This window comes from Betta splendens, chromosome 8, assembly GCF_900634795.4.
Source record: "Betta splendens chromosome 8, fBetSpl5.4, whole genome shotgun sequence".
In the NCBI taxonomy this organism is placed as follows: Eukaryota; Metazoa; Chordata; class Actinopteri; order Anabantiformes; family Osphronemidae; genus Betta; species Betta splendens.
Window position 1 is genome coordinate 2,094,942 of NC_040888.2, and position 14,237 is coordinate 2,109,178.

The 14,237-nt window shown below is 42.9% G+C and overlaps 1 protein-coding gene across 1 annotated transcript; it reads left to right on the forward strand.

The window, feature by feature from the left end:
• The first annotated feature begins 644 nt into the window (after positions 1 to 644).
• LOC114859964 (protein flightless-1 homolog) lies at positions 645 to 13,044 on the forward strand. The gene is given in 32 exon segments (XM_029158129.3): positions 645 to 768; positions 1,830 to 1,940; positions 2,544 to 2,615; positions 2,786 to 2,866; positions 3,062 to 3,309; positions 3,445 to 3,548; positions 3,671 to 3,846; positions 4,089 to 4,246; positions 4,430 to 4,514; positions 4,685 to 4,832; positions 4,951 to 5,081; positions 5,266 to 5,323; positions 5,326 to 5,384; positions 5,524 to 5,628; positions 5,715 to 5,894; positions 5,985 to 6,067; positions 6,176 to 6,250; positions 6,399 to 6,482; positions 6,585 to 6,756; positions 6,966 to 7,073; positions 7,165 to 7,356; positions 7,507 to 7,605; positions 7,751 to 7,840; positions 7,927 to 8,066; positions 8,172 to 8,403; positions 8,479 to 8,633; positions 8,707 to 8,767; positions 8,855 to 8,983; positions 9,270 to 9,376; positions 9,458 to 9,563; positions 9,682 to 9,747; positions 9,830 to 13,044. Coding segments are annotated over 32 exon segments (3,960 nt in total). The 5' UTR covers positions 645 to 705; the 3' UTR covers positions 10,112 to 13,044.
• The last annotated feature ends 1,193 nt before the right edge of the window (positions 13,045 to 14,237 follow it).

Consider the following 14,237-nt stretch of genomic DNA (forward strand, 5'->3'; position numbering starts at 1 on the left):
CCTGTGGCTGAACAGATGAACCGTCGCTGAGGAGACATTGCCAAGCTTTACTCTGGCTGCTTATAAGGGATTCCAAGACAGTAAAGTTGTCATTTCTTTGCTTCCATCGTGCAGCCTCAAATTCTGGACCGCAGTAGGAGTCATTAGTTTGTGCAGCTCAGAACATGTTGTGACACTTTTAGCCTGGCATTGTGGGTTCCCGCAGTCGGTCCAACTGAACGGAGCAGAGCGGCTCCGTGACGACCAGGGCCGACAGCGAGAACCTCTTCAACTCTGAGGGAGAGATCAGGTAAACCCCTGAGGAGACAGCAAACGGTTAACTCTAAACCCAGATTCAGTGTCAACGTCTGACGATAAAACTGCTGAGGAAATGGTCCTTCCGCGTCTTAATTTGTACAGTCCCTGTCTGGATCAAGCTGTAACCTCTGTGACCACCGCTTTGCTCCTCACCTTGTCCGTTTCTGGTGAAGACGCAGGACCCGCGATGGCCGCTATGTCCCTTCCTTACGGATGCAGTCGTAGCTAACCTACACACGCGACCACAATCACCCACGCAGGCAAAAACGCCACCGAGCAAACTGCCTCGTGCCGAGCCGACCTGTGGTCCGGAGGCGGGTACGTGAACAGGTGCATGTACTCCAGGTTCCTCCCCGGTTTCAGACCAAAATAGACAGTTGGGGGCTGAGCAGCTGATATTTACCAGAAATGGCTGCGACCGGAGTTCTTCCCTTTATACGAGGGGTAGACCTCAGTGGAAACGACTTCAAAGTAAATACTTTAAACTGTATTCCTTAAATATGTATTCTTAACTGTTAGGAAACTACCACGGTTAGCTAGCTAGCTAAAGCTAATCCTCGCTATATACACGGCGAAAACACTTAGCTTAGCTTGTTAGCATTGGGCGTTAGCCAGTTGTCAGTTACCTCCAGTCTGCTCTCCGTCGCTAAGCTTTTGATGAACAGGTTTCTGTTTAGCACAGTGTTTTAGGTATTTTTTGTTCCTGTAGCTGAATAATAGTACGACGTTATGTTAAAGTTTATACCGTTTGCTAGCTACATTAGCCTGGGTGTTGACATTGGCTAACTCCCGATGTCTGAGTCAGAAACCTACACGTAAGATCTCAGCGCGTTAAGTGACGCTATGGCGAAAAAAACTAAACTACACGCGTAAGATTGTTGAGCGGCTGAAGTCATTCAGGATCTTCATACTTTTGCATGTGGTGTTTTAGACTTTGCGAGCATAGTATTGTGGTTTGTAAATTAGTCCGTCCGGCTGTAGTGACAGCTGCGATCATCTGACATGTAGGTCAGTGACAGAACTATGTATGTGATCAACCGTAGCAAGGCTACAGCGTACCTGCGAAAGTAAAACCGTTGGTGACTACCTACTAGCTCTAATTTAAGCAACAATGGCATGGCATAATCTTCACTAATGTGACCTTGATCAAGTCAACGCGTTATATCTAGTTTGTAAATGATGACGATGTCCGCAGCATTTGCTCCTGTGGCTGATTTGTAGAGAAGCGATGTTTTCTTTTTTGTGTTGTAGGAGCAGAGTTGTAATGTGACTTTATTTTTAGGTATATACACACAATTCTGCAAGTTGAAGTGAAGCATTCTATGTTCTGTATATACAAGTAGCTAAAAATTCTTTACTCATGTTGCATCAAAATCTGGTTGTGATGAGTTGGACACATTCTATATTTTATGGTCAAACCACTTGTAAAAGTTCTAAATATTTACACTTCTGTCTACAAGTTCCCTCACAAGTTAGTGCTAAGTGTTAAATATGTCATTATCATAACTACATCTGTGTCTTTGGTTGTACAGGGTGGGAACTTCCCAGAGCATGTCAAATGTATGAGCAGCCTGCGATGGCTGAAGCTCAACAGGACAGGACTGTGTTACCTCCCAGAGGAGCTGGCCTCTCTGCAGAAGCTGGTGAGACATTCACATATTTATCAAATATTAGCTAGATCTATTAATTATAGTGTTTGGCTATTCATGCTTTTTCACACATGCTGCCTATGTCTTTATTTCCTGTTTACTGCATGTATATAATTCAGTAAACTCGTGTATTAACAACAAAAATGTAAGAAAGTCTGAACAAGAGAACCTAAAGAGTAGTATAGATTTGATTAAATAAGTAGATTACAGAAGATCACTCATACACTATATACCTGAATACACTCAGTCCTGCTTTAATCTTGATTTCCTATGAAAGGATTATCTAATTTAAACATCCAAAGCACTGTTCAGAAGGTCACAGGTGATGACATGATCTTGTCAGTTAGTTATATACCGTAGATAAAGAAGATAAGTCTGTGATTGAGGCTGTTAGTCAAACCGATTTGTGTTTACCTGCATGTCTTTTGATGCTATCCCATTGGAAGCTGACATTTGCTTTTGGAGGCACGTTAAACTTGAACGCTCCTCAGTAGTGACGTGAGAAGGGTTGTAGGGTGTGGGAAGCTATAGGTTGCAATATTTTGTTTGTCTCGTGCCCTTTTGATCAGAAATAGAATTTCTCATTTTCCTCTTTAGGAGCATATTTCAGTGAGTCACAACAGCCTGTCCACCTTATATGGGGAACTGCGCAACTTACCGAACCTACGGGTAAGAAACACCAACACCTGCATAAGAAAATACACACAAATAGAAAATTCAATTGAAATGATATTTTAAAGATAAGTAATACAACTTACAAGTTTTGACAAGCTTAAATGGACTATGGTGTTTTTCTGTGTGGTTTTAATGGTGGCCTAAAGCTTTTGCTGTGTGTGTAGGCACTGGTAGCCAGAGCCAACAACCTGAAGAACTCTGGAGTCCCTGATGACATTTTTCAGCTTGACGACCTTTCTGTGCTGGTACATCTATCCATACATTTTGCTCTGGCTTATATTCTAAAGACTTGTTTACACTCTAGTTGCAATTATTTTTTTGTCATTTTCCACCTTTCACCTTCTTTCATATTCTAGTTCATTATGTTGCCACACGTCCCCAAAAATAAATCTTACTTCCACACACAATTTACGAAAATACATTTATCCGTTCTAATTTAGGACCTGAGCTACAATCAGCTGACAGAGATCCCCAGGGACCTGGAGAACAGCCGGAACATGTTGGTGCTGAATCTGAGCCACAACAGCATTGATTCCATCCCCAACCAGCTGTTTATCAATCTGACAGACCTGCTGTATCTGGACCTAAGCGACAACAAGCTTGACAGCTTGCCACCCCAGATGAGACGCCTTGTGCACCTGCAGACTCTGATTCTCAACAATAACCCGCTGATGCATGCTCAGTTGCGGTAAGGAGATGATTTCGTATTTTACCAACTATTTGTTCCTTGACCTAGAAGGTGCTAATGACATTTAATTAGAAGTAGGAGGTTTTAATTGATTTATTTCTGCTGTCTTATCGTTATTGTTGTGTGTCTGAGTAGACAGCTGCCAGCCATGGTGGCACTAACGACTCTCCACCTGAGGAACACCCAGAGGACCCAGAGCAACATGCCCACTAGCCTAGAGGGACTCTCACATTTAGCAGGTACCACTTGTCATTTCTCATCCACCTGAGACTTTCGGTATTTGGATCACCATTTTACACGTGTGCTGCTTTGTACTCTGTGTAAATAAACAGCCCATTTTAACATTGTCTTCTCTTCCCAGATGTTGATCTTTCATGCAACGACCTGACTCGGGTGCCAGAGTGTCTCTACTCACTGGGCAGTTTGAAGAGACTCAACCTTAGCAGTAATCAGATCACCGAACTCTCCCTCTGCATTGACCAGTGGACCCAGCTCGAGACGCTCAACCTGAGCCGCAATCAGCTGACTTCACTGCCTGTAAGGACTCTAAACTTTAACCATTACTTTTCATAATCCACTGTTTCCTATTATGTGTGTTTGAGGAAGTTCAGAAAACGTTACAACAAAACTCCATTGGTCAAAACAGAAGGAACCAAAAAACACTAAATGTGTTTATTTCTGTGGGTGATCACCTTGAAAATCTTTGTTTAATGTGTGATTTCTTGATGTAAAATCTTCTGGATTGCTTTTCAAATACCTTCCTCTCTGTCTGTCACCAGTCTGCCATCTGTAAACTGTCGAAACTGAAGAAACTGTATGTGAATTCCAACAAACTGGACTTTGATGGAGTTCCACCCGGAGTAGGCAAACTGTCCAACCTCATGGAGTTCATGGCCGCTAACAACAACCTGGAACTCATCCCTGAAGGACTCTGCAGGTTGGCTTTACTTGTTGATTGCAAAGCTGCATACACTAGTGTGTGTAATCGTGGTGACTTATACTCTCAACAGATGTTTAAATTGTCATGAGTCTGATCTCAGGTTTTCAGTCTGATCACGTGATTATGATTATGAGTCCAGCAAATAAACAAAAAACTTGAGGTTTTGTGTTTTCTCTCTAGATGTGGAAAGCTGAAAAAGTTAGTGCTGAATAAAAACCGCCTGGTGACGCTGCCTGAGGCCATTCATTTCCTGACAGATTTGGAGGTACAACAAACTCTATAACATACATACTGCACTAGAGTTTATTAACATTTGGCTTGCGCTCAGTATTGAAGGTTTTTAATGTAAGTAATATCACCCTGAAAGAAAAGCTTTCTTTTAAGGATACAAATACTAGTTATTAGCAAACCGGCAATGAGCCTCTCTGCTTGCAGGTTCTTGATGTGCGTGAGAACCCAAACCTGGTCATGCCTCCTAAGCCAGTTGACAGAGCTGCAGAGTGGTACAACATCGACTTCTCTCTGCAGAACCAGCTCCGGCTGGCCGGGGCCTCACCCGCCACTGTAGCTGCTGCTGGAGGAGGTGCGTGTGTTGGCGCTTGCACATGACTTTGCTCACGTTTGTGTCTTTAGGTGCACTGTGAATACAGGTTGTGTGCTTTCTTTAGGCTCAGATTTGTATTTTGTGTGTGTGTGTGTAGGAGCTAGCCCACGAGATCACCTGGCGAGAAAGATGAGGCTGAGGAGGCGGAAGGACTGTACTCAGGATGATCAGGCAAAGCAGGTGCTGAAGGGCATGAGTGATGTTGCACAGGAAAAAAAGAACATGGAGGTAAGAAAAGAAATGTATGTTTAGCACAGCTCTATCTGGGGAGTGTCATCTGGACGTTAATGGTGTTGCGTTCTGTCAGTTATTTAGTTTAATTGCTCTCCTGACAGATTAAATAGTTAAATCACTTGAGGAATGAACAGATAACAACAACCTGGAATTTATTATAAACACATTAATTTTGCAGGAGAATGGGGATTTGAAATATGGAGATTTAAAAATCCGAAAGTGGGACAAGAGTCTAGAGAGCCTCAACTTGACTACTCTGAGTTCTTTTTGGAGGACGCGGGCAGGTAACCCACCTTTGTGTCTTTTATTTCTTTTCCAATAAAAATGAGTAACGATTATCAGCGACATTATTGCGCTACATTATTAAACAGTTGATCGATTTTTAAAGTGAGTTTTAATAGTCTTTAAAGCTTTCCATCTTACTGCTCCTCCACAGGTTGCAGGTGTAACAGTGTGGCAGATCGAAAACTTCATTCCCATGCAGGTGGATGAAACCTTCCATGGCAAGTTCTATGAGGCTGACTGCTACATCGTTCTCAAGGTAACGTTGGTCCGCAGCATTCCTCGCATTCCCTCTTCTGTCTGTTCCTCCCACGAGTCTCATGTTCTTCCTCTTTGTATTTACAGACCTTTCTGGATGATAACGGCGCTCTGAACTGGCAGATCTATTACTGGATTGGTCAGGAGGCCACGCTGGACAAGAAGGCTGGCTCTGCCATTCACGCCGTCAACCTGAGGAACTTCCTTGGAGCAGAGTGTCGGACAATACGGGAAGAGATGGGCGATGAGAGCGAGGAGTTCAGTGCTGTGCGTATAGACCTGCTGTATTGATGCAGTCGTGTTTAAACAAAGGGATGTAAGATAGCGTTACATTAATCTGTGCTTTGTTATTTGTAGGTTTTCAACAATGAAATCTCGTACATTGAGGGAGGAACAGCCAGTGGGTTTTACACAGTGGAGGACACACACTATTCTGTCAGGTAGGCCCACTCTCGTGTCAAATACATGTCTGTTGGTAGTATTATGATATTGTTTTTTGTCCTCGCAGCTTTATTACCTTAAGGTTTAATCTTTTTTTGTTTTGTCAGGTTGTATAGAGTTTATGGCAAAAAAAACATCAGACTGGAGTCTGTACCGGCGAAGGCCTGCTCCCTCGACCCTCGGTGACTCTTTTCTCCTCACGTCATTCAATCATTATTACTTCCTTTGTGGTGCTGCACGTTCTGTATGATGCAGCCTCTGTATTTGTGGTAGACGTGTCGTTTTTCTTTTCATTGTGTCTGTGACATCCTGTCTTTCTGTTTCTGTCAGCTACGTCTTCTTGTTGGACACAGGACTGGAAATCTTTGTCTGGAGAGGGGCCAACGCTACGCTCAGCGGCACCACAAAGGCTCGGTAAAACTCTTTGCTCTTTGGATGGACGTTTTCATAAGGGTCTTTATGAAAAGTCAGAGAAGATGAACTAATCTAACGTACCCGCGAATTGTCACCCCCCAGGTTATTTGCAGAAAAGATTAATAAGAATGAACGTAAGGGGAAGGCTGAGATTACAACCCTCATGCAGAACCAGGAGCCTCCAGAATTCTGGGAGGTACTGGGAGGACAACCGGAGGAGATCAAGAAGCATGTACCAGATGACTTCTCCCCCATCAGACCTAAACTGTACAAGGTAACTGTTCTCTGCTTAGTTTTCTGTTTGCTGCTTGTTGTGAACTACAGCTCGAGGCTGAATAAATCAGTGATCAGTAGCTCATGATGACACACAGTGAGAAAGGTTGGATGTTGTGGCAGTTTAAAAATGATACATATCCAGCCAGATCTGCATGAACAGATCTTCAGTAAGTTAGTGATGTCTAGTTTCTGGCTGCTGTGTTGTAGGTGGGCTTGGGCCTGGGCTACCTGGAGCTGCCTCAAATCAACTACAAGCTGTCCGTGGAGCACAAAGACCATAAGGTCAAACTGGACACTTTGCCAGAGCTCAGACTGGTAGGTTCATCTGCTGTATAAACAACCTTTTCCTGTCTCCTCCTCCTGTTTCACTGCATCATGGTATCTTAATTTCTATCCTTTTCTACAGCTGCAGTCTCTGCTGGACACAAAGGGTGTGTACGTCCTGGACTGTTGGTCTGACGTCTTCATCTGGATTGGGAGGAAGTCTCCGCGTCTTGTCAGAGCCGCTGCCTTAAAACTGGGCCAGGAGATCTGCTCCATGCTGCACCGGCCCAAACACGCATGCGTGACCCGCAACCTGGAGGGCACAGAGTGCCAGGTAAAGCTTAATGCTGCCACACTCCAGATACGCATGAAGCGCGGCAACCCACAAATACGTTGTACTTTGTATTAGAATATTTGACTTATTTTGACTTTGTTCCCTTCATCACAGTTTTAATTGATGCATATTTTCCATCATTTCCATTAGGTGTTTAAGTCCAAGTTTAAGAACTGGGATGACGTGTTGAAGGTGGACTACACCAGAGCAGCTGAGACTGTACAGCAGACCGACAGTCTACAGGGCAAGGTCAGCTGTTTGCAGTTGAATACCAGAGGATCCTATTCATCACATTATGGGCTTTTCTTAATGTATCCTTGTGCTTTGAATGGGCAGACCTTGCATATGTGTGTTGCTGCTTGTGTCTGATTATTATGGCATTTTTGTGTCTCAGGTCAAGAAGGACGCAGAGCAAAAGGACCAGATGAAAGCTGACCTCACAGCTCTGTTTCTGGCCAGGCAGCCAGCCATGCCGCTCACCGAGGTAACGCACAGTAAATCATTTCCAGCCAAGCCAATATCTACTTCATCTCTCATGTTGATTTAAGGGAAAACTGTGTGTCTGTCCAGGCTGAGCAGCTGATGGAGGAGTGGAATGAGGACCTGGATGGTATGGAAGGATTCGTGCTGGAGGGAAAGAAGTTCGCTCGTCTGCCAGAGGAGGAGTTTGGCCACTTCTTCACACAGGACTGCTATGTTTTCCTCTGCAGGTAACCATGTGTGTGAGAATGAGGGATGGAAAAATTGAGATGTGTGTTCTGTGGATGGTTAGCACCTGAGATTCAAACACAGGCCCACGGGATGTCTTTTCTCAGATACTGGGAGCCTGTTGAATATGAGGATGAGGAGGACAAGGTGAAGGAGAAGAAGCAAGGCAACGGTGGTCATCCTCCAGGAGACGAGGACGAGGAGGACAAACAGCCAGAGGAGGACTTCCAGTGTGTGGTGTACTTCTGGCAGGGCAGGCAGGCCTCCAACATGGGCTGGCTCACCTTCACCTTCTCCCTGCAGAAGAAGTTTGAAAGTCTCTTTCCCGGAAAACTGAAGGTTTTAATTGTGCTCTTAGTTTTAACCCTGTGTTTCTTACAGAGCTGTAGTGACTCCTGCTGTTTTGCTGTTTAGGTGGTGCGTATGACCCAGCAGCAGGAGAACCTCAAGTTCCTGTCTCATTTCAAGAGGAAGTTCATCATTCATAAAGGGAAGAGGAAACAGAACACAGACTCTGCCCAGCCCTCGCTCTACCATATACGCACCAACGGCAGCGCGCTCTGCACCAGGTTAATGCCGCCTGCTGTCAACTGACTTTCCTCACCATCACTGCATTTTGTTAATATTGTTGATATTTCTCAGGACCATCCAGATTGGAACAGACTCGAGCAACCTCAACTCAGAGTTCTGCTTCATACTCAAGGTTCGTTTTTTTTTCTTTGTATCAGTCACACATTCACTTTCGGACTGCTCTCTTCCTGCCTTTAGTAATGCTGTGTGTATTGTGCAGGTACCATTCGAGAGCACAGACAATCAGGGCATTGTTTACACCTGGGTGGGCAGAGCTGCTGACCCGGACGAAGCCAAACTGGCCGAGGACGTCATGAATAGTATGTTTGATGACACGTACAGCAAACAGGTAAGAAAGAGGAATGTGATATTTGTGTTTGTGAAGGGACGCAAGAGAGCACAGACAACATGTTACTGAAAATCTGATTTATTTAGAAATATATAAAGCTAAAAGTGTGTTGCCTTTAGTCCACGCGTATTAACATGTTAAACATAGAACAACTGCTCTATGTTTAACATGTTAACAACACTCACGGCTTTGACTTCCCTCTCTGTAAAGCAAGTACATGCTGCAGCCCACAACTCTGTGTACTTTACTGTGTTTTTGTCAGACATGTGAACGACTTGTTTTGTAGGTGATTAATGAAGGGGAGGAGCCAGAGAACTTTTTCTGGGTGGGGATCGGATCTCAGAAGCCGTACGATGAAGACGCAGACTACATGAAACACGCTCGCCTCTTCAGGTTAGTGAGCGTTGCCGCGCTTTCTCTGCAGCATCTGCTCTCCTCTGTCTCATCACTTTCCCCCCGCTTGCTTCTCCTCAGATGTTCGAATGAGAAGGGTTATTTCTCTGTGTCAGAGAAGTGCTCAGACTTCTGTCAGGACGACTTGGCTGATGATGACATCATGTTGCTGGACAATGGAAAAGAGGTCAAAACAACTGATGTGTTGTTTTTATTTTACCTTTTATCGTCAAATGCTTTCATTCCATGTCACTGATTTCTTTTCTTTTCCTCTCTCTCTCTCTCTCTCTCTCTCTCTCTCTCAGGTATACATGTGGGTCGGGACTCAGACCAGCCAGGTGGAGATCAAGCTTAGTCTCAAAGCCTGCCAGGTGAATGGGAAACTGCAGCTTGGAACCGGTTTGGCTTGTCTGTATACACATTAACTAACACTCTGCTCCTCCTCCTCACCAGGTGTACATTCAGCACATGCGCTCAAAGGAAGCAGAGCAGCCTCGGAAGCTGCGGCTGGTGCGGAAGGGAAACGAGCCCCACTGCTTCACACGCTGCTTCCACGCATGGGGAGACTTTAAAACTCTCCCCCTCATAGACAAACACTTTACAAATCACCAATTTATATGCAAATCAATGAGACGATTATGTCTATGCGTAACCCAGCCTTACATGAGCTCTGGCCCTCCTTCCTGCTCAGCACAGACAAGTCAGCTTACAAAGAGAAATCTGGACACATCTTAGATTAGGTCACATTTCTGCCTTTGGATCAAAGAGTAAAATGTCACCTTATGTCCAAGCCTTTTTTTTTTCCTTTTGTTGAATGAAATATGCTTTGAAATGAAATAATTCTGAGTCGTATCATGGCTTTAAAGATATCCAAAGGGAGCTCAGACCCTGACATATCCATGAGTTTGGCTGCTTGTGTTGTAGTTTTCTGTGGTGGAGAACTACGACTACACTTCTCCGCGTTTAGTGCCATTTTGCGCAGCTCACTTGAAGCAGTTGAAAGCAGACATTACACTTTGTTTTCTATTGTTGGGGGATTCAAATAAGTGGCACTAATAGATTTTCTGAGGAATGTTAGTTCATATATTTTTCGGTTGTGGACTCGACGCTGTGTTTTTACCCCCTTTCGCTTTTCTCTCCTTTGAAAATCTCTCCTTTCCTTACAGTCTGTTCAGCGTCTGCTCTCATTTCTCCCACGTGTCCACTGATCAGACCGTTGAAAGACAAGTCATTCATGTCAAGTTGCTTTAAATTGAAATTTTGTTTTGTTTGATTATTTAGTCAAATTTATTTGGCCAGAAAGATTTGAGATGATCTGGGACGTTGAAGCGTGAGACAGATGCTTGTTTATAGTTTAAAGGGCGAAGGTTTAAATGTGCAATCAGTAGAGTCCAGGAGATACAGAGACCACACTGGTCCGCTGTTACAGCCCGTCAAAATGTCTTGTGTTGTTTTTTTGTTTGTATCTTCTTGGAGCTTCTAAGTTCTTCTTTTTTGCATAATCATTTTTGAAAAAGCAAATGCATGTTTAATTTTCAGAACTAATTATTTTAAAGGTGGAGTTAGATGTCGTTCTTAACATGTTTTCTTTTTCAAATGTGTTTATTTTGGAAGAAGACTCTTATCGGCCCGATTTAATGGGAAAGAAAGCTTGTGCAGCACAGAGACATATTTTAATATACATTGACTTCTGCTTTCACTGATCTCAGATCAGTGGTGAGCTGAACAATGCCTGCTTGCACTGGTCTGAGCACGATATCTGTGTTCCCTGATGGCTGCAACCTCTGCATTGTGTTTCTCTTTTCTGTCTTTGGGGGAACTCGTATGGCTGTTGGTGACTTGCAATCGTACACGTGTTTGTGTATATGAATATGTGCACATGCTCAAGATGTCACCTGCAGATGCTTTATTTATGTATTTTATATAAATAAAACCTCACTTTCAGCTTTGTTTCCTCTCTGGTGATTCAAATTGTAGCTAGTATGTAAAAAAATCTATGTAAAAAAAGTACAGTAGAGTCCAGAGAATCTGCCAGGTGCGTTTAGTCTGATTACTTGAGGTGGATGCCTAGTGTTTCCTGATGTCTCTTCGTTTAGCAGAACAGAGATCATCACAGAAATGAGCCTTAAAGCTTCAGCTGCATAAAGTGAAGGTTAATATTTCACAAATATTAATGTAAATTAACAATAATACAATTAAACAATTTACTAAGTTAAACAACTAATGTGATGTATTCCTACTAATGTGAGTAACACTGATGTCATTAACAGGTGTGACAGAACTGGTTGTGACTCAACGCTTGATTAATCAGATTATAAACCTTTCTGGTTTATTTTAGCTGGTTCTGTTCTAATTAAGTGATTTCATCCTTTCCCTTACTTTTCTGTCGATCAATTCCTAGATAGTGGATATTTCTTCATCCCATTGAAGTCTTAGTCGTGCTTTTTGCTGATCTGGCGTTTCTGATTTCCTGTGTGTTCAGCTATGTTACAAGCTTTGTCTGCTGGATTCTTTGCTGAACCTTCTGTGGCACGGCTGAATTTTCAGTGTGGGAATTTGCTCAGAATGCTGCTTAAAGTGCTTTCTCTAGTTTGGCTCTTTCTTGACCAAAATCACTGCTTTGTGTTTGCAGCTTTGTTATCTTTGGCTGCTGTTTCACGTAGCTCAGCTGCTACTTGGCCCAGTGTGAAGCATAAGTCACTGCTTTAAGACTTGATGTGGAAATCAACACCCTAATGAGCAGAAACGAAACATCTTGTAGAGTAAATAATTTTATTATTAACATTCACAATTCCTCATCAGCTGAGATGCTAAATGACCAATCCTACATACAAACTGAATGCCAAAGCAGAAACTAATCCATCGTAAACTTCGAAATAAGGTTAATCGAGCCAGCTGTAGCATGAAAGGGTTAATTTTCTGTGAAAAGGTTTTTGACTTATAATTGTTCACTTACATTAGTTAGTAATGAGGTCCCTTTTGTACTTATTTCATTTTTAGAGGAGGTGATGGAGTTAGAACCTGTAGCCTAAAGCCTCTTAGTAACTAACATTTTACTCTATCGCCAGCGTCCAGTCAAACCTGTCTGCTGTAATCCTAGATAGATCATGTAAATATATTGTTTTTACACAGTAAAACCTTTTAAAAATGTGTTAAAATACTGGTGGTTGCAGCCCTGTGTGTAGCCTATATTACTTCCATTGCACCAATTTGCAGAAACCAAAAGCAGAAATCACAGTTACACGTAGCATTAAGACTGACTTTGCTTCTCCTGCTTCACTTCCCTGAGTCCCATCAAAAACAACGAAATGCTCACACAGGATTTTACCATGTTCTTTACTGTCATCCTCTCAATGTCTTTACTTTCCAAACTAGAGCAAGAAGTCTGGTTAAAAAATTGAAACTTTCTTCTAAAACTCTAATCACAGCGTGTTACTGTTACTTAAGGCCAAACCACAGCGGATGACGAGTAAGAGCGCAGGAAGACTGAAAAGCAGCCAGATGAACCACCACAGAAATCACTGAATGCCCCGTACCGTTACACCTCCATGTGATCCTGCTGTGACAGCTCGATCCGTCCACGAGATAAAGAGAACGTATAACATTCAAGTCAACAAATAAAAATGTCTTCACCGACGAAATCACGAGTTTAAAAAAATAGGTTGGAACTGACTTGCCCTCTCTCATTTTGTTCATTTCAATATCTTTTCCTTCCTTCGAGAACTTGTAGTAACATTCGTGTAAATGTGCTTGTGTGAAAAGATGCTAGCCACCATCTTGGGTAAGGCAAATCCTACTGCACTTACTGACATGTACAAGAAGAAACATAAAATCCTACCACACTCAAATATTGAAAATACTTCCTTTGCTAGTCTTTAAACTCTAGTGGTCCATTTGGATCTTCATTCTGTAAACACAGGTCATTCACAGGGCTGTGGTGTTGCTAAGCACAATGCAGAACCATTCATCACATCCAATAATGTGCAAAAAAAAAAAATCAATTCAACATTAATGAAGTAAATCTGGCAACGAAGCCCATTTCCAGTTCCAACTCTGGGGAAAACGCGAAGTCTAGCACACCACAAAACAGCTGCGAGTAGAAAGATAATGTAGAAATATCCCCAACCCGTCTCCAACGGCTGAGCTACAGTCATTATGGCTGGAAAATGGGGTGTCACTATAGGAATGACTGGGAGGTTCACTCACATGGAAAAAGTTCAGTCCTCAAGTTCTTTGCAAATCCAAGTGCATCCACGCATCGTCGTGTTTCCAGAAAACACAGACTTAGTTCTCGCAGTAGAAGAAGCCGCAGCAGAAGTCTGTCACGTTGAGGCATTCTTCTCAGCTTGTGCCACGCTAACGGGGGAGAGCAGTGTGCTCGGGGGGCTCCACAGTGGGCCGATGGGAAATGTTTGTGGTCCAGCACTGAAATCCGGCCCATCCAGACCACCGAGGCCTTGCCTGCAACGAGAAACACAGGAAACGTCCACAGGTCAAAATGATCACATCAGTTCATCTACTACGTGAACTCTGCCTTCCACGTGCAACTACTGTCTCTGTGGCCGAGTCAATGACCGCATGTAGAAGCAGGTCTGACTTAGAAATGAAGTAATTACTTAAGTATTTATGTTCTTTCAGAATGTGGTCATTCAATATCTTAAAATATTACATTACTTTTTGACCATATGCTATGTTAAAAAAGTTATAGTATGTTGTATGTAATATGTCACAAAAAATGGGTCATAGTATAGCATGTGGTGAAAAGCAATATACTATAGTGTCATTAACAATGTCATGTGTGTTTAAAAAAACTGTCCCAATATGTGATGAAAAAATAGCATAAATGATGAAAAATGGGTCG